The 22,812-nt window shown below is 43.9% G+C and overlaps 1 protein-coding gene across 1 annotated transcript; it reads right to left on the reverse strand.

Annotated features, from left to right (window-relative positions):
- Window positions 1-2,233: 2,233 nt before the first annotated feature.
- LOC132764498 (keratin-associated protein 5-2-like) lies at window positions 2,234-7,104 on the reverse strand. Its single transcript, XM_060758526.2, has 2 exons — window positions 7,077-7,104; window positions 2,234-3,274 (listed from the first exon to the last, which is right to left on the reverse strand). Exon 2 carries the CDS (start codon window positions 3,261-3,263, stop codon window positions 2,313-2,315), a length of 951 nt encoding a protein of 316 aa, XP_060614509.2. The 5' UTR covers window positions 3,264-3,274; window positions 7,077-7,104; the 3' UTR covers window positions 2,234-2,312.
- Between the last annotated feature and the right edge of the window lie 15,708 nt (window positions 7,105-22,812).

Raw genomic sequence — 22,812 nt, forward strand, 5'->3', positions numbered from 1 at the left:
GGCTAAACATGCCCAGCTCCTTAAGCTGCTCCTCATAGGGCTTGTTCTCCAGACCCTTGATCATTTTAATCGCCCTCCTTTGGACACATTCCAGCTTGTAATATTCAAATGCGGGGAGTAGGGTGAGCTCCTGTTGTCAACTCCAGCTCATCATGCAGGGACATGAGAGAAGCCTCCCACAGGATGGTAAAACATCCAGGCATACCCTGGGCAATGTCCTTGTAGATGGCCAATTTTCTCACACCAGAAGCAACTTGCTTTTTTAAGTGTCGAAAGACATTCAGCACAGATAGAAATAAGTCAAGTGCCACCTAGTGTCCATACTGCATTATGACACTATCCACATAAACTGAAAGAGGAGTACAGCCTTTCAAGAAGCAAACTCTTTCGGTGGAACAGTAGAATTTTATTGTTGCACACACACACAAAAGGGAAAAAAAAACTTGAGACAACTATAGAATCAACACTGAAGCATTAAAGTTGGTTCAGATTTGGACACACGTCTTAGGTTGGCTCAGCCTTCAGTTGCCTTCAAAGACTGGTGAGTGTTGAGTGGAAATTGTCTCCTTTTTGCCATTAAATCTGAATTATTTGGGTATCAACAGTTATGGATCAGGAGAAACAATGGTTTCCTAATCGATTTTATACCATTTTTTTGTTATTTCGATTGCAAACCATTTAGGGATTCTATGTTTATGCATAGATATGCAAAGTGGTATATCTATATAAATAAAAATGTAATGTTCGTTTGTGGGATTAACAGAACTCAAAAAACACTGGACGAATTGACACCAAATTTGGACACAAGACACCTAACAGCTCAATGTACGTCCTTCACTAAAAAAAAATGGATTTTGTCATTTGGGAGTTGTAGTCACTGGGATTTGTAGTTCACTTACAATCAAAGAACATTCTGAACTACACCGACGATGGAATTGAACCAAACTTGGCACACAGTTCTCCAACAAAATGACCAACAAAAATTACTGGAAGGGTAGTGTCCTTTGGTTTTGGAGTTGTAGTTCACCTACATCCAGAGATCACTGTGGACTCAAACAATGATGGATGTGGACCAAACTCTACACGAATACTCAATATGCCCAAATATGAACACTGGTGGAGTTTGGGGAAAATAGAATCTTGACATTTGGGAGTTGTAGTTGCTGGGATTGATAGTTCACCTACAATCAAAGAGCATTCTGAACCCCGCCATCGATGGAATTGAACCAAACTTGGCACACAGTTCTCCCATGACCAACAGAAAATACTGGAAGGGTTTGGTGGGCAGTGTCCTTTGGTTTTGGAGTTGTAGTTCACCTACATCCAGCGATCACTGTGGACTCAAACAATGACCAAACTCTACATGTATACTCAATATGCCCAAATGTGAACACTCGTGGAGTTTGGCGGAAATAGAATCTTGACATTTGGGAGTTGTAGTTGCTGGGATTTATAGTTCATTTACAATCACAGAGTATTCTGAACCCCACCAACGATAGAATTGAACCAAACTTGGCACACAGAACTCCCATGACCAACAGAAATTACTGGAAGTGTTTGGTGGGTAGTGTCCTTTGGTTTTGGAGTTGTAGTTCACCTACATCCAGAGATCACTGTGGACTCAAACAATGATGGATCTGGACCAAACTCTACACAAATACTCAATATGTCCAAATGTGAACACTGGTGGAGTTCGGGGAAAATAGAATCTTGACATTTGGGAGTTGTAGTTGCTGGGATTTATGGTTCATCTACAATCACAGAGTATTCTGAACCCCACCAACGATGGAATTGAACCAAACTTGGCACACATGACCAACAGAAATTACTGGAAGGGTTTGGTGGGCAGTGTCCTTTGGTTTTGGAGTTGTAGTTCACCTACATCCAGAGATCACTGTGGACTCAAACAGTGATGGATCTGGACCAAACTCTACACGAATACTCAATATGCACAGATGTGAACACTGGTGGAGTTTGGGGAAAATAGAATCTGGACATTTGGGAGTTGTAGTTGCTGGGATTTATAGTTCACCTACAATCACAGAGCATTCTGAACCCAACCAACGATAGAATTGGACCAAACCTCCCACGCAGAACCCTCATGAGGACCACAGCTAGTAAAATAATAAATATTCAAATAAATACGGTCAAATTTTAATTCGTATGGAGCACCTTCCAACCTTCCTGAATGAGGAAGACATGAACTAGATGACTATAGAGGTGTTGGTTGTTGTACAGAGATGGCGCAATCCAGAATTGATCGATGGCTTGGAATGGACTAGTCTTCTTCACCATATTATTGAAGGCCTTGCTTAGGGTTCGGAGCAGACTCCTCTTCCTCTGCATCCTCCTGAAACCGAACTCTGTGGCCCAGCACATGCTCCTCTCCCACAGGGTTGACATCCTCTGGAAGATCTGCTCCAAGTTTCGGAACACACAGATTGTCTTCTTCTTGCGATGCCACAACCTGGTTCGGAGCATAATCCTCTTCCTCCACATCCACCGGAAAATGAGGTCTGCGGTCCAGCACATCCTCCTGTCCCACAGGGTTGGCATCCTCTGGAAGATCTGCTCCAAGTTTCAGAACACACAGATTGTCTTCTTCTTGAGATACCACAACCTGGTTCGGAGCACAATCCTCTTCCTCCACATCCACCAGAAAATGAGGTCTGCGGTCCACAGGGTTGGCATCCTCTGGAAGCTTCGGAACAAACCGATCGTCTTCGTCCGAAGAGGCCACAACCTGGCTCGGAGCACAATCCTCTTCTACGTCCTCCGCATCTTCCAGACTGACACCCTGGCTCAGAGCATACTCCACCGCCACATCCTCCAATTTGAGAAGATGGTTGGGCACATGCTCCTCCTCCACCGCCGCATCCTCCTGATGCTCCACAGCATGATCCATTGACCGACTCCTCGTTGCTGTAGTGTCCCCCGGTCCGACCGTCACAGGAATCGCCGATGGGTCGCCCCCAGTAATCACGGGGTCCCCCTGATGGGTTCCGAAACCCACACGGGAGTCTCGGGTTACATTCGGGGATACATGTGGACTGGCGGTAGCCATAGCAGCGGTAGTTGTGACCTCCTCTTCGTGGGACGTCACAATTGTTGTTCTTGTTACAGCAGGGCACGCAGGAAGTATTGACGGTGTAATGGAAGGGCTTACGACGAGTGTCCAACCAGGATCCGGCAGGGTCGTACCAGGTTGAGTTCAGGTTGAAGTAGGGCTCTCTCCCGGCTGCGTAAATCCTTCTTTCACACATGGCGGCGGACTCTGAAAGAGAGGGGAGCAAAAGCACAACAACAATATTATTTATTTATTTATTTACTTTACTTTACTTGTATACCGCAGTTTCTCAGCCCAACGGGCGACTCAACGCGGTTTACAACAAGGATAGGAATCAATCAACGATATACAATTTAAAACCATAAAAGCATAATATACAATATTGACACAACGATAGACAACACAATGCATCTCATAACTAGAGTCGTGATCCAATCCGTCGTCCAAATTTCCATTCCTGTAATCGTCACATTCATTGCACTGTTGGTCCGAATGCCCGTTCAAACATCCAAGTTTTTCATCTTCTTCGGAACACCATTAGCGAGGGGGCTGATCTTACCTCCATAGGAAGGGCGTTCCACAGCCGGGGGGCCACCACAGAAAAGGCCCTGTCTCTCGTCCCCGCCAGCCGCACCTGTGAAGCAGGCGGGATCGAGAGCAGGGCCTCCCCAGAAGATCTTAGAGTCCTGGTGGGTTCATAGGCAGAGATACGTTCGGATAGGTAGCTTGGGCCAGAACCGTTTAGGGCTTTATAGGCCAGTGCCAGCACTTTGAATTGAGCCCGGTAGCAAATCGGCAGCCAGCGGAGCTGGTGCAGCAGAGGAGTTGTATGCTCCCTGCACACCGCTCCTGTTAGTATCATGGCTGCCGAGCATTGGACTAGCTGGAGCTTCCGAGCCGTTTTCAAAGGCAACCCCACGTAGAGAGCGTTGCAGTAGTCTAGACGGGATGTAACCCAAGTCAGACTTCCCAAGGTACGGGCGCAGTTGGCGCACGAGTTTTAACTGTGCAAATGCTCCCCTGGTCACCGCCGAAACCTGGGGTTCCAGGCTCAGCGATGAGTCCAGGATCACACCCAAACTTCGAACCTGCGTCTTCAGGGGGAGTGCGACCCCATCCAACACCGGCTGTAACCCTATACCCTGTTCGGTCTTACGACTGACCAGGAGGACCTCTGTCTTGTCTGGATTCAATTTCAATTTGTTCACCCCCATCAGACCGTTACAGCAGCCAAGCACCGGTTCAGGACGTCGACAGCCTCCTTAGTAGCAGGTGGGAAGGAGTGACAGAGTTGGACATCATCTGCATACAGATGACACCGTACCCCGAAACTCTGGATGGAAATAGAATAGAACTCCTCCTCTCTATTGATCCATCAGTTTGGTATCCCTAATGGGTAAACATACCTTGCTTCTGAAGCATTCACCCATTTGCAAGGATGACCAGATAGAAGGTGCTCAACCTCATGGTTTTGACTCAGTTGTACATCTACATTACTGAATTAATAAGACCTACAAGCCACTCTAAACACCTTCGTAGAAGCATATATGTCATTGGACATCAAGAAAACCAAAATGCTCTACCAGCAGTCACCAATGCCAGAAATACAGCTTAATGGTGTAACATTGGAAAATGTTGACCATTTCCGCTCCCTTGGCAGCCACCTCTCCACAAAAGTAAACATTGACAGTGAAATACAACACCACCTAAGCTCTGCGAGTGCAGCATTTTTCCGAATGAAGCAGAAAATGTTTGACGACCGGGACATCCGTAGGGAGACCAAGGTACTTGTTTATAAAGCTATTGTCCTCCCCACCCTGCTATATGCCTGCAAAACGTGGACTGTCTACAGATGTCAACATTGACACTGAAATACAACACCGCCTGAGCTCTGCGAGTGCAGCATTTTCCCGAATGAAGCAGAAAGTGTTTGAGGACCGGGATATCCATCTGGAGACCAAGGTGCTTGTTTATAAAGCTATTGTCCTCCCAACCCTGCTATATGTCTGCAAAACGTGGACTGTCTACAGATGTCAACATTGACACTGAAATACAACACCGCCTGAGCTCTGCGAGTGCAGCCTTTTTCCGAATGAAGCACAGAGTGTTTGAGGACCGGGACATCCGTAGGGACACCAACGTGCTTGTTTATAAAGCTATTGTCCTCCCAACCCTGCTATACGCCTGCAAGACGTGGACTGTCTATAGACGTCACATGCAACTCCTGGAACGATTCCATCAGCGTTGCCTCTGAAAAATCCTGCAAACCCAACCCTATAGTAAGGAACGGAACCACTGTAGCTCCAAGTCCCATTCCTGCGAGGTGGTCCGGAAGGACACCATGGTCGATGGTATCGAAAGCTACTGAGAGGTCTAAACATGCAACTCCTGGAACTATTCCCATCAGAGTTTTCTCTGGAAAATCCTGCAAATCTCTTGTGAAGACAAGCGGACAAATGTCAGCATGCTGGAAGAAGCAATACCACAGCATTGAAGCGATGGTCCTCCTCCATCAACTCCACTGGACTGGCCACGTTGTCCGGATGCCTGACCACCATCTCCCAAAGCAGTTGCTCTACTCCGAACTCAAGAATGGGAAGCAGAATGTTGGTGAGCAGGAAAAGAGATAGAAAGATGGGCTCAAAGCCAACCGAGACACTGAGAACTGGGAAGCCCTGGCCCTTGAGTGCTCCAGCTGGAGGTCAGCTGTGACTAGCAGTGCTGTAGAATTTGAAGAGGCACAAATGGAGGGTGAAAAAGAGAGATGTGCCAAGAGGAAGGTGCATCAAGCTAACCCTGACCGGGACCATCTCCCACCTGGAAACCAATGCCCTCACTGCGGGAGAACATGCAGATCAAGAATTGGGCTCCACAGTCACCTACGGACCCACCGCCAGTACACCGAACTTGGTGGACAATCCTACTCAGACAATGAGGAATCACCTAAGTAAGCAAATAAGTACCCTGACTCAATGCTGTGGAATACTGGGAGTTGTAGTTTGATGAGGCACAAATCTCTCTTTGGCTGGTGCAGTTCAATGGTTGCAGTCAATAGACATAAAGATGGTGGTCCACCACATCATGTGCTGAGTTGGTGGAACCACAAGGTCTACCCAATGCTATGTAGGGTAGTGGCCTTTGGACCAACCTTCTCCATGAGTAGTATTGACTACTCTCCATTACATTGTCCCAAGCCATAAAGAAATGCTTGCAATTAATCGATACAGATATTGTGCCCCTACCCAGACAATGAGGAGTCACCTAAGTAAGTAAGTAAGTACCCTGACTCAATGCTGTGGAATCCTGGGAGTTGTAGTTTGATGAGGCACAAATCCCTCTTTGGCTGGTGCAGTTCAATGGTTGCAGTCAATAGACATAAAGATGGTGGTCCACCACATCATGTGCTGAGTTTGTGGAACCACAAGGTCTACCCAATGCTATGTAGGGTAGTGGCCTTTGGACCAACCTTCTCCATGAGTAGTATTGACTACTCTCCATTACGTTGTCCCAAGCCATTAAGAAATGCTTGCAATCAATTGATACAGATATTGTGCCCCTACCCAGACAATGAGGAGTCACCTAAGTAAGTAAGTAAGTACCCTGACTCAATGCTGTGGAATCCTGGGAGTTGTAGTTTGATGAGGCACCATCACTCTTTGGCTGGTGCAGTTCAATGGTTGCAGTCAATAGACATAAAGATGGTGGTCCACCACATCATGCGCTGAGTTTGTGGAACCACATGGTCTACCCAATGCTATGTAGGGTAGTGGCCTTTGGACCAACCTTCTCCATGAGTAGTATTGTCTACTATCCATTACATTGTCCCAAGCCATAAAGAAATGTTTGCAATCAATGGATACAGATATTGTGCCAAGTTGGGAAGAAGAACACTTCTGGTCCTCCTTCTAATGAACTATTGACATATGCAACAAAAATAAATATATTATCAAATGTAATCAAAAAGATAGATACTAAACTTAGATATGAGGGTCTACAGAAACTGGCTTACCTTGTTGAGAAGATACCTGAGGGGAGGTCAGAACCAGTGGATGAAAAGCTTTGAGGAGAGGGACTCTTCTTATAAGGTCCCAGTTGGCTCCTCCTCTTCCTCAGATGATACCAAAGCTTGAGAATGGTGGGTCAGGGTTCCCATGCTTCCATCCATGGTGCAGCATCCTTAGGAGAGCTGATTCCTGAGACGTTATGTAACCACGGTTCAATGGATTGAGACACCTCCAATTAGCATTTACAATGACTTGGTGATGTAGATGAGAAGTCATGCTGTTCCTCGAAAGATCAAAGCCTTTAGTGAGGATGCCGAGAGACACCGGTGGCAAATGATTGGATAGGATCCATGATGAGTTAGAGATGTCTTCTATCTCAACTCCATCTCATCCACAGCATCCAAAACTATGCTGAGCTCATATCTAAATCAATTTGTGATGCAGAGTGACAAAGACATGATCAATTCCAGCTCAGATGGACCGACAGTAGATCAGAATTCCAATTAATGGAGCTTGGGGCTTCTCTTTGATCTCCAACCAATGTATCATCAGATGTTCTCCAAGTCAGCTGCCTTTAATTGAGTTCCTTCAGATATTTTTGAAGTCCAACTCTGATCTAAGGTTCCTCCAGATGTTTTGGGGGTCCAACTCTAATCCAGGGTTCCTCCAGATGTTTTTGGAGTCCAACTCTAATCTAGGGTTCCTCCAGATTTTTTTGGGAGTCCAACTCTAATCCAGGGTTCCTCCAGATGTTTTTGGAGTCCAACTCTAATCCAGGGTTCGTTCAGATGTTTTTGGAGTCCAACTTGATCTAGGGTTCCTTCAGATGTTTTGGGAGTCCAACTCTAATCCAGGTTTCCTCTAGATGTTTTTGGGAGTCCAACTCTGATCCAAGGTTCCTCCAGATGTTTTTGGGAGTCTAACTCTAATCCAGGGTTCCTTCAGATGTTTTTTGGGGTCCAACTCTTATCCAGGGTTCCTTCAGATGTTTCTGGGAGTCCAACTCTGATCCAGGGTTCCTCCAGATGTTTTTGGAGTCCAACTCTAATCTAGGGTTCCTCCAGATTTTTTTGGGAGTCCAACTCTAATCCAGGGTTCCTCCAGATGTTTTTGGAGTCCAACTCTAATCCAGGGTTCGTTCAGATGTTTTTGGAGTCCAACTTGATCTAGGGTTCCTTCAGATGTTTTGGGAGTCCAACTCTAATCCAGGTTTCCTCTAGATGTTTTTGGGAGTCCAACTCTGATCCAAGGTTCCTCCAGATGTTTTTGGGAGTCTAACTCTAATCCAGGGTTCCTTCAGATGTTTTTTGGGGTCCAACTCTTATCCAGGGTTCCTTCAGATGTTTCTGGGAGTCCAACTCTGATCCAGGGTTCCTCCAGATGTTTTTGGGAGTCCAACTTTAATCCAGGGTTCCTCCAGGTGTTTTTGGGATCCAACTCTAATCCAGGGTTCCTCCAGATGTTTTTGGAGTCGAACTCTTATCCAGGGTTCCTCCAGATGTTTTTGGGGTCCAACTCTAATCCAGGGTCCATCCAGATGTTTTTGGGAGTCCAACTCTTATCCAGGGTTCCTCCAGATGTTTTTGGGAGTCCAACTCTTATCCAGGGTTCCTCCAGATGTTTTTGGAGTCCAACTCTTATCCAGGGTTCCTCCAGATGTTTTTGGGGTCCAACTCTAATCCAGGGTCCATCCAGATGTTTTTGGGAGTCCAACTCTAATCCAGGGTCCGTCCAGATGTTTTTGGGAGTCCAACTCTTATCCAGGGTTCCTCCAGATGTTTTTGGAGTCCAACTCTGATCCAGGGTTCCTCCAGATGTTTTTGGAGTCCAACTCTAATCCAGGGGTCATGCTTCAAGATATTGGATGTCGAAGCCCAACACCTGAAGATAAGACCTTGAAAAATGATTTTCAAGGTGGGTCGACATAATGACAAATTAAAAAAAAATCAAGCTCAGAAACAACAATGCAACCCATATATATATATATATATGTCCTACGAAAATAATTTCTACGCATTTTCTAATCCTTGAGAAGAAAGAGTTTCTCAAAGCATGTGACATACTATATGAGGTTTTCTTCATTGTTATGTGTTTTTTTTCTTGTATTTTTGGACTCTCTGCAGAAAATTTGTTTAGACAACAGTGTAAACGCAATGCAGTTTGGTGAGGCAACAACACTTTTTGGTAGAGAAGGCTAAGGATCTTGCAGGGCTACAACTCTCAGAGTTACATAGCATTGAGCTATGGTAGTTAAAGTGGAATCGGACCACATTCATTCTACAGTGTAGACATCGCCCTAGCAAACTCAATTGTTCCAATCAACAGGAAGGTAATGTTAAATACATTCTTCTCTATACTCAGTTCAAGGTTGTAAGCCTTTCTAGATACTGTTCTATTATCTGGGAGGAGTCCAGAAGGGGGTGCTGGAGAGAGAAGGATAGTCCATTTTATGGGGGGGGGGGGGGCAACGACTTGAAGGAGGAAAACAATTTTTTGCTGGTTATTCCACTTCTCCCCATATCACAATCGGGGATTGTTTCCACAAGGGGAGTATGGGGGGGGGGGGGGAAACTTACTTGTCCGAATGTATCTCCCTCTACGTTCTGCCTCATAGTTTCAGATCCACCAGGGAGGCATGCTCTCAGCCCCACTGGCCTCGGAAACACATCTGGTGGGGATGAGGAACAGGGCTTTCTTGGTGGTGACCCCCAGCTTGTGGAATTCACTCCCCAGTGAGACTAGATCAGCGTCCTCCCTCCTTTCTCTTAGGAAAAAACCTGAAATTGTGGTTTTGGAACCAGGCTTTTGGCTAGCAGGCACAACTTAGGACACTGAACTGGACCATATGATTGTTGTGATAAGGAATTATTGTTTTTAATCTATTGTGTTTTTATGGTTTTATATTGTGTTTTATTGTGGTATTGTGTCATCGAATTGGGGCTTGAGAAGGGCGGGGTAGAAATGTTGTAAATAAATACATACATAAATAACAGGAAACCGGAGGAAAACAGTTTTCCTCCTTCAACCCATCCTCCACCTACTCTATTATTCAGGCGGAGGCCACAAGGGGGTGCTAGAGAGAGAAGGACTATCCTTCTCTCTCTCTAGCACCCCCTTGTGGCCTCCGCCTGAATAATAGAGTAGTACGCCCCCGGTGACGCAGTGGGTTAGAGCACTGAGCTGCTGAGCTTATTGATCGAAAGGTCGCAGGTTCGATTCCGGGGAGCGGTGTGAGCTTCCGCTGTCAGCCCTAGCTTCTGCCAACCTAGCAGTTCGAAAACATGCAAATGTGAGTAGATCAATAGGTACCGCTCCGGCGGGAAGGTAACAGCGCTCCATGCAGTCATGCCGGCCACATGACCTTGGAGGTGTCTACGGACAACGCTGGCTCTTCGGCTTAGAAATGGAGATGAGCACCACACCCCAGAGTCAGACATGACTGGACTTGATGTCAGGGGACTACCTTTACCTTTACCTTACACCTTTCTATTTTCTTCCTGCATAGAAGTTTGTTTGGATTTATTTAGTTTGTATACATTTCCATATGTTTGCATAATTTATCTAATTTTTGCACCTGTTATTGTGATGGATCTTGCCTCCACCAATCATCTTTCGAGTATGTTGTCGTTGTGTGATTCAAGACTTCTCTGACTAATGGCAACCCTAAGATGAACCCATGGGTAAGATGTATTCCAGTGTCGTAAGATGGTGTGACTTGACCAATGGTTTTCCAATGTCTAGGCACAGATGGGAATCTTGGCATCTCAGAATCCCAGTTCAACACTCCAACCATTAGCTTAAGATTTGGAAATATGTCAACTGTGGTGTGCAAATGAATCATCTCAGCATCTTCTGGCAATGGACTTGCCACGCCTAAGCAATATATCACAATTAAGTCCATGTGCAAGACGTCACCATTGCAACACATGGATCGGGTAATTGATAGTTAGGTGCTTCGGAGCAATTTGTAGAAGAGATCAAACTGGCTGAGGATACTCTCATGAGTGAAGTGTGTGTCCTACGTGTTCTGGAATGGGATCATTGGTCGCGTGGAAGTCACCAGCCATATTTCCGGTGAATGGGTTTGACATCATTTGAGTGGCGTGAGGTGCATCTCCAATGTTGAATGAATGCGCAATGTTTCTCAAACTTCCTAATGCCGCGACCCCTTAATACAGTTCCTCATGTTGTGGTGACCCCCAACCATAACATTATTTTTGGTTCTACCTCCCAAATTCGAATACTGGTGGAGTTGTGGGGTGGGGGGTTATTGTGTCATACTGGAGTTGTAGTTGCTGGGATTTATAGTTCGCCTACAATCAAAGAGCATTCTGAACTCCACCAATGATGGAATTGAACCAAACTTGGTACACAGAACTCCCATGACCAACAGTAAATACTGGAAGGGTTTGGTGGGCATTGACCTTGAGTTTGGGAGTTGCAGTTCACCTACATCCAGAGAGCACAGTAAATTCAAACAATCATGGATATATAAACCCATTTTCCTACTTCCAACAGACCTCACTACCTCTGAGGATGCTTGCCATAGATGCAGGCGAAACGTCAGGAGAAAATGCCTCTAGAACATGGCCATATAGCCCGGAAAAACCTACAACAACCCAATCATGGATCTGGACCAAACTTCACACAAATACTCAATATACCCAAATGTGGACACTGGTGGAGTTTGGGGAAAATAGACCTTGACTTTTGGGAGTTGTCGTTGCTGGGATTTACAGTTCACCTACAATCAAAGAGCATTCTGAACTCGACCAATGATGGAATTGAACCAAACTTGGTACACAAAATTCCCATGACCAACAGTAAATACTGGAAGGGTTTGGTGGGCATTGACCTTGAGTTTAGGAGTTACAGTTCACCTACATCCAGAGAGCATTGTAAATTGAATCATGGATCCGGACCAAACTTCACAGAGATACTCAATATACCCAAATGTGAACACTGGTGGAGTTTGGGGAAAATAGACATGGACATTTGGGAGTTGTTGTTGCTGGGATTTACAGTTCACCTACAATCAAAGAGCATTCTGAACTCCACCAATGATGGAATTGAACCAAACTTGGTACACAAAATTCCCATGACCAACAGTAAATACTGGAAGGGTTTGGTGGGCATTGACCTTGAGTTTAGGAGTTACAGTTCACCTACATCCAGAGAGCATTGTAAATTGAATCATGGATCCGGACCAAACTTCACAGAGATACTCAATATACCCAAATGTGAACACTGGTGGAGTTTGGGGAAAATAGACATGGACATTTCGGAGTTGTTGTTGCTGGGATTTACAGTTCACCTACAATCAAAGAGCATTCTAAACTCCACCAATGATGGAATTGAACCAAACTTGGTACACAAAATTCCCATGACCAACAGTAAATACTGGAAGAGTTTGGTGGGCATTGACCTTGAGTTTGGGCGTTGCAGTTCATGTACATCCAGAGAGCACTGTAAATTCAAACAATCATGGATCCGGACCAAACTTCACACGGATACTCAGTATACCCAAATGTGAACATTGGTGGAGTTTGGAGAAAATAGACATGGACATTTGGGAGTTGTCGTTGCTGGGATTTACAGTTCACCTACAAGCAAATAGCATTCTGAACCCTACCAATGATAGAATTGGGCCAAACATCCCACACAGAATCCCCATGAGCAACAGAAAATACTGCCTTTTCACAACCCCTCTGACATCCCTTCATGACCCCTCCAGGGGTCTCGACCCCCAGGTTGATCAATTTAATTGCCATGGCTTCATGCTATGGAATTATGGGAGCTGTGGTTTGGAAAAGCACCAGCCCTTTTCGACAGGGAAGGCTGAGAACTTTCCATAGCAATAAACCACAGCAATTAAAGTGGTATCCAACTGGATACTATTAATAATTATTTTATTAGGAGTAGTAACTCCAACTTCCATGATTCTGTAGCAATAATCCATGGTGAGAAGCTGCTATGGCGCTTCTCCTCCCAGCCTGCCTGGCCTCCTGCTCTGCCCAAGCCAGGAAATGGACATCTAGCAGCTCAACAACTACGACAAGAGCATCATGAACCTCTTGGATGGAGGGAAGCTGTACCCAGAGGCGGCCCTAGGTAATTTTCAACGGTAAGCAAACAGTTTTTTGGCGCCTCCCCCAGCCAATCATTCATATATATTTTCTGTTTGTTGTAGGAGTTCTGTGTGCCATATTTGGTTCAATTCCAGCATTGGTGGAGTTCAGAATGCTCTTTGATTGTAGGTGAACTATGCATCCCAGTAACGACACTTGCCACATTTGCTCCCTTGCCTGGCCCGCTTCGGGTCCGGAGGCATGCCTGAAGACCCCGGCGTATGCACCAAAAGTCACCTCTTCTCCTGACTTTCTTCTCAGCCATTGGTTCAATTCCAGCATTGGTGGAGTTCAGAATGCTCTTTGATTGTAGGTGAACTATGCATCCCAGTAACTACACTTGCCACATTTGCTCCCTTGCCTGGTCTGCTTTGGGTCCGGAGGCATGCCTGAAGACCCCAGCGTATGCACCAAAAGTCACCTCTTCTCCTGACTTTCTTCTCAGCCATTGGTTCAATTCCAGCATTGGTGGAGTTCAGAATGCCACAGAATCTCTCTGTCTCGGTCCCAATGGCTAAAGAGAAAATCAGGAGAAGAGGTGACTTTTGGTGCGCACGCTGGGGTCTTCAGACATGCCTCCGGTCCCGAAGTGGGCCAGGCATGGCGGCTCCGCCCCTTGGCCCACCCGCGGATTGGGGAGAGGAGAGGTGGCGGGTGGAGTGTCAGGGGATCGGGAAAGAGAGCCGGTCATGGGGAAGGGATTGAACGCGGAGAACGATTGAGCGCCGGCTCTGCTTGCGCACCCGGTGGCCGGGTGGAGCAGGAACGAGAGGGGCTAGGCGAGGCTCAAGGGCCCGGCCCCTTTGGGAAGAGGATCGCCCGGCAGCAAGGCAAGAAAGCCGAGGCTCCCCCCGGACTGCTAGGGCTGTTGTGAGCTGAGGGGGCGCTCCTCAAGTGGCGGTCGAGGGGCATTTACAGAGGTGCCACTGTGCCCCTGGCAAAAAAAGTGTTCAGCGACCGCTTACTTCGCGTAATGGACGAGCCACCCCTGGCTGTACCATAAAGAGCTGGAGATTGTGCTTTATAGTGAGCACCCACTGCAAAGGGGAGACCCTCCATTCATCCTTCAGTAGCCCCCCTGGCCCTGCCTTGCTATGCCTTTGCTTCATTGCAAGAGAACATTGACCTGGTCCCAATGAGGAAGGAAAAGAGAGCCGGCTCTGGATGACCCATTCCCATAGTCCAGTGGTTCTCAACCTGGGGGTCGGGACCCTGTTGGAGGTCACAAGGGAGTGTCAGAGGGGTCGCCAAAGACCACCAGAAAGCACAGTATTTTCTGTTGGTCATGGGGGTTCTGTGTGGGAAGTTTGGCCCAATTTTCTCGTTGGTGAGGTTCAGAATATTCTTTGATTGTAGGTGAACTATACATCCCAGCAACTACAACTCCGAAATGTCAAGGTCTATTTCCCCCAAACTCTACTAGTGTTCACATTTGGGCATATTGAGTATTCATGCCAAATTTGGTCCAGATACATCATTGTTTGAGTCCACAGTGCTCTTTGCATGTAGGTGAACTACAACTCCAAAACTCAAGGTCAGTGCCCACCAAACCCTTCCAGTATTTTCTCTTGTTCATGGGAGTTATGTGTGCCAAATTTGTTATACTAATACTATTAATACTAATACTATGCTGCAATTAGGAAATTTACGGGAAAGCAAATCCACCCAAACATGAGGGATGTAATCAAATAATTTTATTGTGTGGCATCAATTCAGAAGATAAGAAAAAACACATCTTTGTACATTAACATCATTTTCTGCACCCAAAATAGCATTTTGTAAGGTGAAAAATATAATAGGCCTGCACAGAAATAATTTTTTCTGCACAGAAAACTAAAATAGCTTTTTTTCTGCACAGAAAACTAAAATAACTTTTTTCTGCACAGAAAACTAAAATAACTTTTTTCTACACAGAAAACTAAAATAACTTTTTTCTGCACAGAAAACAAATAACTTTTTCTGCACAGAAAACTAAAATAACTTTTTTCTGCACAGAAAACTAAAATAACTTTTTTCTGCACAGAAAACTAAAATAACTTTTTTCTGCACAGAAAACTAAAATAACGTTTTCTGCACAGAAACCTAAAATAACTTTTTCTGCACAGAAAACTAAAATAACTTTTTTCTGCACAGAAAACTAAAATAACTTTTTTCTGCACAGAAACCTAAAATAACTTTTTCTGCACAGAAAACTAAAATAACTTTTTTCTGCACAGAAAACTAAAATAACTTTTTTCTGCACAGAAAACTAAAATAACTTTTTCTGCACAGAAAACTAAAATAACTTTTTCTTCACAGAAAACTTTTCTGCACAAAAAACAAAACCAAATTTTGTGCAGAACAAGCATAGGAAACAGTATCAGATAGTTCAGCATAGACAATGTTGTTTTTGCACAGAAAATTTCCTACACCAAATTTCTGTTGTCCTACACAAATTTCATGTGTGAATTTTGTACGAAGTAAGCTCTGAATTGTGATTCCCCCCCCAAAAAAACTATACTTTTTTTAAAAAAATCCTTGAACTAAGAAAAAACATTTCTCAAATTACTTTTTTCCCATCCAAGAATGAAAATAACAGGGAATTGCTTAAACTGATCTGAATATTGGATTAGTTACTGAGTGCTGAGTCAATCTGTGTATACCTTTAATGGAGTCAATGGATTCAATGGGATTAGCCATGGGACCCTACTGTCCTAAGAAGAACTAGAAGAACCTGTTTGCATGTTTATAATGATAGTCATTAATTCCAGCCATAAATTACTTGTAAAACAAAGAGCACAAGGAATTAACTAAACAGGCCTTCTGGTTTCATGAGATTGAGATATTGCCCAGAGCATGAGAAGATGGAAAAAAGTAAGCTGGAGAAGAAAGGTGTTCTCATCAACACGTTGTGGTCTTCCTTTCTCCAAATGTACGACATTTGCACACTTGTTGGCTATGGTAGATTTCTGGTTTTCTGACAGAGTCATAAGTCTGATGACCTTGCACGTTACATTGTTGGGTTGGTGAGCAACATTACTGATGAGCTTTGCTGTAGCAGGAGACCACGGAGTTGGATTGGAGGACCATCATTGTGGGGGACGATCCTTCTGCCGGTCTGTATTGGAGGACAATACTTATTTGAGGTTGGGTAGCAGAGGACGAGCCTTCTGCTGAGGTGGACATTGTGTCTGTACTGGAGGATGATTCTTCTGCTGGGGTGGACAGCATGTCTGAACTGGAGGATGAATCTTCTGCGGTGCTCAGTACTGGAGAATAATCCTTCTTCTCGAGTGAACAACACGTCTGTATTGGAGGATAGTACTTATTCTGGAATGGGCAACACATTTCTTCTGAGGAATGATGTTTCTGCCGGGGTGAAAAAGTCTGTACTGAAGGACAGTACTTTTTGCTGGGGGAAACACCTCAGTACTGGGGGACAATACCTATTCTGGATTGGGGGACGATTCTTCTGCTGGAGTGGACATGATGTCTGACCTAGGGGATGATTCTTCTGTTGGGGTGGACATGGTATCTGACCTGGGGGAAAAGTCTTCTGTTGGGGTGGACATGGTATCTGACCTGGGGGAAAAGTCTTCTGTTGGGGTGGACATGGTATCTGACCTGGGGAAAAAGTCTTCTGTTGGGGTGGACATGGTATCTGACCTGGGGGAAAAGTCTTCTGTTGGGGTGGATATGGTGCCTGACCTGGGGGAAAAGTCTTCTGTTGGGGTGGACATGGTGTCTGACCTGAAGGACAATTGTTCTTTTGGGGTGGACATGGTGTCTGACCTGGGGGAAAAGCCTTCTGTTGGTGTTAACATGGTGTCTAACCTGGAGGACAATTCTTCTATTGGAGTGGACATTGTGTCTGTATTGGAGGACAATTCTTCTGGTGCACTGGACAGGGTATCTGATCTGGAGGACAATTCTTCTGTTGAGGTGGACATTGTGTCTGTACTGGAGGACAATTCGTTTGTTGGGGTGGACAGGATGTCTGTACTGGAGGACAATTCTTCTTTTGGGTTGGACATGATGTCCGTACTGAGAGATGATTCTTCTGCTGGGGTGGACACGATGTTTGATCTGGAGGACAATTCTTCTGTTGGGGTGGACGTGTCTGTATTGGAGGACAATTCTTCTGCTGGGGTGGACATGGTGTTTGATCTGGAGGACAATACTTCTGTTGGAGTGGACATTATGTCTGTATTGGAGGACAATTCTTCTGGTGCGCTGGACAGGGTATCTGATCTGGAGGACAATTCATCTGTTGGGGTGGATGTTGTGTCTGTACTGGAGGACAATTCTTCTGGTGTCCTGGACAGGGTATCTGATCTGGAGGACAATTCTTCTGCTGGGGTGGACAGGGTGTCTGTATTGGAGGACGATCCTTCCACTGGAGTGGGCAACATTTCTATACTGGAGGAAGACACTGCTGGGCTGGAGGAGAGGACGTTTTCCTTGGTGGGCTCTATGGTTGCGTAGTTGGCCAATGCTACTGAGGTGGAGGGCTTCTCCGTTCCACCATTGCTCTTGCCCTCATCGACAACCAGGAAGCGATCGCGGCACCTTGTTAGGGAGGCAATCATGCGAACGAAGACCCGTAACATCTTCCACCAAATTCGGAAAAGGAACATTTTTGACAACATTTGCACGATGAATGGAATCATAGATTCGTCCTGTAGAAATGAAGAGCAGGACGAACATTAGAAATGGACGAACTCATGTATTAGTTTGGGATGAATGTAGAACATTGTTTCTAATTTTTGTTGATTGTAGAAATTTCCCCTTGCCTCCCCCCCCAAATAATTATTTTTTTCCTCCTGGATGTGGAAAAAATCCTTTAAAATTGTCTCATTTTTGAAGACTATGCAAAGTTTAAGCCTTAAGTCCATAAAATGATTTCAGGATAATAATATGACCAGAGACATGTATGGACTTGTCAAGGTAGCGTATAACTAGGGCTGGGTAACAACGGAAAAAATTGTTTCTAAACTCGTTTCATTTTTAGGGGGTCCATTGCGTTTCATTTTTAAAAGAAGTCCGAATTTTTCTTTAAATTTTTTTCGTTATTTACGAAATTTCGTAATTTTCGAATTGATTCGTTAATGGCGGACGCGATTGCGCGATACGCTAAAAAACCCTCCAAATGGGACAGGGGGAACTTCTGAAGCTTCCCTCTCCCTCTGTTGTTGACTGTTGGTGTGATAATTTATTTTTTATCACTGATAAAACAAACAACAACTATAAAACTTGCACCAGACATACGGAAATAATAACGAAACAATTTCGAAACGATTTCGGAACAACTTCGAACCAATTACGAAACAATTACAAAATAAATTGAAAAATTCGTTTCGATTTTTAGTTGCTCCTGCATGGCTCAATATCGGATCGTAAGCTAATTTAAATACGAATCAATAACGAATTACGAAATTAACGAACGAAACCGCCCAGCCCTACGTATAACGATTCCTCTAGAAAGCATTCATTTCTTTGCCACAGAGTTTGGGAAGGTCCTTATATTTGGTCTTCAACTCCACAAATCTACATTGGTTGAGGACTTCCAGAAGCTATAATTTAACCCCCCCCCCCTCAAGATCAACATTGAAACTTGTATTATTGCTTATTAAAAATAATAACACTTACTTACAGTCTGCCTTAACTGATGTTGCAGAGGACGTCTGTGGAAGTGAATAGGAATAGCGCTCTTAATATAGGGTTTTGAGGTTGGCATGGCTCAGACTGTTCCATATCCATACCTGGTTGAATTAGCATTGTCCCATATGCTGGCGTGATGCCTTGTCACTTCTGTCATGCGTTACCTATTTCCTCCCATGTATATCCCATGCGAATATTCAACTAAAGGCCACAAGACTGAATTCCATCAAATGGCGTTATGAATTTATCAATGAGTGATCAGAGCAATAATGAATGAGGCTGACTTGCAGATGTCAAATGTCAACATTGGTAGAGATGCAATTAGAATTGAAAAAGAAGATCGATTTGAAAAATTCTCATCTCCATGTTCGAGTCATCTGATGGCCAGAAAATTAAGATGTCACGGGGAAGCAATTGAACATTTGTGAGCTGGACAGCTTCAGCTGAGGAAGAATGCATTGCTAATAATGCTGCTGGAATAATAATGTATTTTTTCAGAGGTGGCTCTCCATGGCAAATTTCAGATGCCATTTTCATGGGATCAATGACAATGACTCATCACTATGAGGCACGCAACAACACAATCCAGGCATTATCTGGGAGTCATCATAGCATAATAGTTTGGATGTTGAACTATTAGAAACGCCAGGATTGAGTCCATGGTTGGCCATGGAAGCCCACCACATGACCTGATCTGATCTCTTTCTTGGATAGAGTTACAAGCTGGGTAGATTCAGGAAATGCCGTGGATGTAGCATGTCTGGATTTCAGAAAGGCCTTCCTTTGACAAGGTCCACTATGACTTTCTGGCAAACAAACTAGTCAAATGTGGGCTAAGCAAAACTACGGTTAGGTTCTCTTGAACTTCTCTTGAACTTCCAGAGCAATGGTTCCCAACCTGGTTACTTGAAGGTACGCAACAACAACACAATCCAGGGAGTCATCATAGCATAATAGTTTGGGTGTTGAACTAGTAGAGATGCCAGGATTGAGTCCATAGTTGGCCATGGAAGCCCACCACATGACCTGATCTGATCTCTTTTTGGATAGAGTTACAAGCTGGGTAGATACAAGGAAAGCTGTGGATGTAGCATGTCTGGATTTCAGGAAGGCCTTCCTTTGACAAGGTCTCCCATGATCTTCTGGCAAACAAACTAGTCAATTGTGGGATAAGCAAAACTACAGTTAGGTTCTCTTGAACTTCTCTTGAACTTCCAGAGCAATGGTTCTCAACCTTATGTCCTCCAGGTGTTTTGGATTCAGCTTCCATAAAATCATGACACTTGGCCAAGTTGACTGGGGCGTCTGGTAGCTAAAGCCCCAAATACTTGGAGGACCATCAGTTGGAAACCATTACTCTAGTTTAAGGAGTCTCCAGCAATCAAATCTAAGGACAATACAAAGACAGAGGGACCAATGGGCCCATTAAAACTCAAGGAGCTGTAGCATATTGACAGAGAAGATGCTCTCTCTCCCAATGTGGTATCATCTGCAGACTTGGTGATCATGCCTTCTGACCCTTCATCTCAGTCATTAGTGAAGATTCTGAACAGGACCAGGCCCAGGATGGACCCTACTGAGGGCACTCTTCTCCTCACTTCTTTCCAGGATGAAGAGGAAGCATTGAGGAGAACCACCATCTAGGTTCGTTCGCTTAACCAATTCCACATCCACCAAACCATAGTTTTGCCTTGACCACATTGGACTTCTTTGACAAGGTCCCCCAGAAAGTTATTTTATTTTATTATTTTATTATTTTATTATTTTATTATTTTGTTATTTTGTTATTTTGTTATTTTGTTATTTTATTATTTTATTATTTTATTATTTTATTATTTTATTATTTTATTATTTTATTATTTTCTTTATTTTATTATTTTATTATTTCATTACTTTATTATTTTATTATTATTTTATTTTATTATTTTATTATTTTATTATTTCATTACTTTATTATTTTATTATTTTATTTTATTATTTTATTATTTTATTATTTTAATTTGTATTTTTACTAACTTAATGTATTTTAATTTCATCCTGAATTCATTTTAATTTGGTTTCTGTTAGTTGTAAGTTTTATCACCAACAGTCAGCAACAGAGGGAGAGGGATGCTTCAGAAGTTCCCCCTGTCCCGTTTGGAGGTGTTTTTTGCGCATTTAGCAATTGCGTCCGCCAGTAACGAATCGATTCGTAATTAACGAAATTTCGTAAATTTTTCGAAATTTTGAAATCTTAAATTTCGGAAGTCCTCAGAAATTGGAAACGCTGGCGGCCCCTGGAAACGAAGTGAGTTTAGAACCAAATTTTTTCTTGATCAAACAAGCCTATAAATTAATAATGAAATATTTCAGAACCCAATAATGACCCAGCCCAAATAGGCCTGGGTAACAACGGAAAATTTTGTTTCTAAAATCTATTCGTTTCTGGGTTTTTTGCGTTTTGATATTTAAAAGAATTCCGAATTTTTTTAAAAAAAAGTTCGATATTTACGAAATTTCGTAAATGTGAAAAAAATTACAAAACATTAACGAATCGATTTCCGAAACAAAAACGAATCGATTCGTTAATGGCGGACGCGACCGCGAAATACGCTAAAAAACCTCCAAAAACTTCTGAAGCTTTCCTCTCCCTCTGTTGTTGACTGTTGGTGTGATATTTATAATTTTTTTTCACTAATTAAACAAAAAACAACTATAAAACTTGCCCCAGACATGCGGAAATAATAACGAAATGACCTCAAACCAATAACGAAACGAATACATAACGAAATACGAAGCATTTACGAAACGAATTGAAAAATTCGTTTCGTTTTTAAGTTGCTCCAGAATGGTTCGTTATCGTTTCGTTAACAAAAAAAAATAACGAATTTTTAACGAATTACGAATTAACGAAACGAAACCGCCCAGCCCTAAGCCCAAACAATTCATTTCACACTAATGGGTATATTAATGATCTTACCCAGCCAGGCTCATAATAAGAAACTCTGGGAAAGCAAATGCGCCCATTAACCACATAATCTTGAGTTGCAAGCAAATAATATTCAGTTGCCACATCATCCAATAAAATGAAAATGACTGCACCTAAGGAATGGAATAATATTAGGTCTAAATGACAGCAGTAAACAATGGTGTTGATGACAACTCTAGTTAAAATAATAACTGTTGCAGGAAGTTACAATTGTCACATGTTACTTCCACCAAGCATGTTCCATGATGGTGTTTCTGGACTGCATCATCCAGGTATTGTAGCTCTTGGGGAAGAATGCTGGGAGTTCCAGTCCAATGAAGTTCTGCGATTCCCAATCCTACACGGAGCCCTCCTTCTCAATCTTATTATCTTGGGTCTACTGGAAAATGAATTAGCAGCCCTAATCTTCCAGGGCCCAGACTAGGATGGAGGATTATTTGGTCCTCCGGATATTATTTGTTATGGTAGGTAATGGAGTTGGATCTAATCAGACGTGTCTTCTTCTGGGTGTCCTCAATAGTTATCATTGCTGGTTGGAAGGTGGAGGGGTCTTGTTTGGAACTGAATGTCCAAACCACATTAATTCTACAGTGTAGATCAGTAGTTCCCAATCTCTTTTTTTTTACCAGGGACCACTTTGACCAGGGACCCCTTTGATCAGGGACCACTTTGATCAGGGACCATGTGACCAGGGACCACTTTGACCAAGGGACCACTTTGATCAGGGACCCCTTTGATCAGGGACCCCTTTGATCAGGGACCACTTTGACCAGGGACCAATTTGATCAAGGGACCACTTGATCAGGGACAACTTGACCAGGGACCACTTTGACCAGGGGACCGCTTTGACCAGGGACCACTTTGACAAGGGACTACTTGACCAGGGACCACTTGACCAGGGAAACCTTTGGTCAGGGACTACTTTGACCAAGGGACCACTTTGATCAGGGACCACTTTGACCAGGGACCAATTTGACCAGGGACTACTTGACCAGGGACCACTTT

This window comes from Anolis sagrei, chromosome 12 (assembly GCF_037176765.1).
Source record: "Anolis sagrei isolate rAnoSag1 chromosome 12, rAnoSag1.mat, whole genome shotgun sequence".
Classification (NCBI taxonomy): Eukaryota; Metazoa; Chordata; class Lepidosauria; order Squamata; family Dactyloidae; genus Anolis; species Anolis sagrei.

Excerpts from the sequence above, each read along its gene's own strand:
- LOC132764498 (XM_060758526.2), bottom strand. The coding sequence starts at position 3,263 with ATGTGTGAAAGAAGGATTTACGCAGCCGGGAGAGAGCCCTACTTCAAC.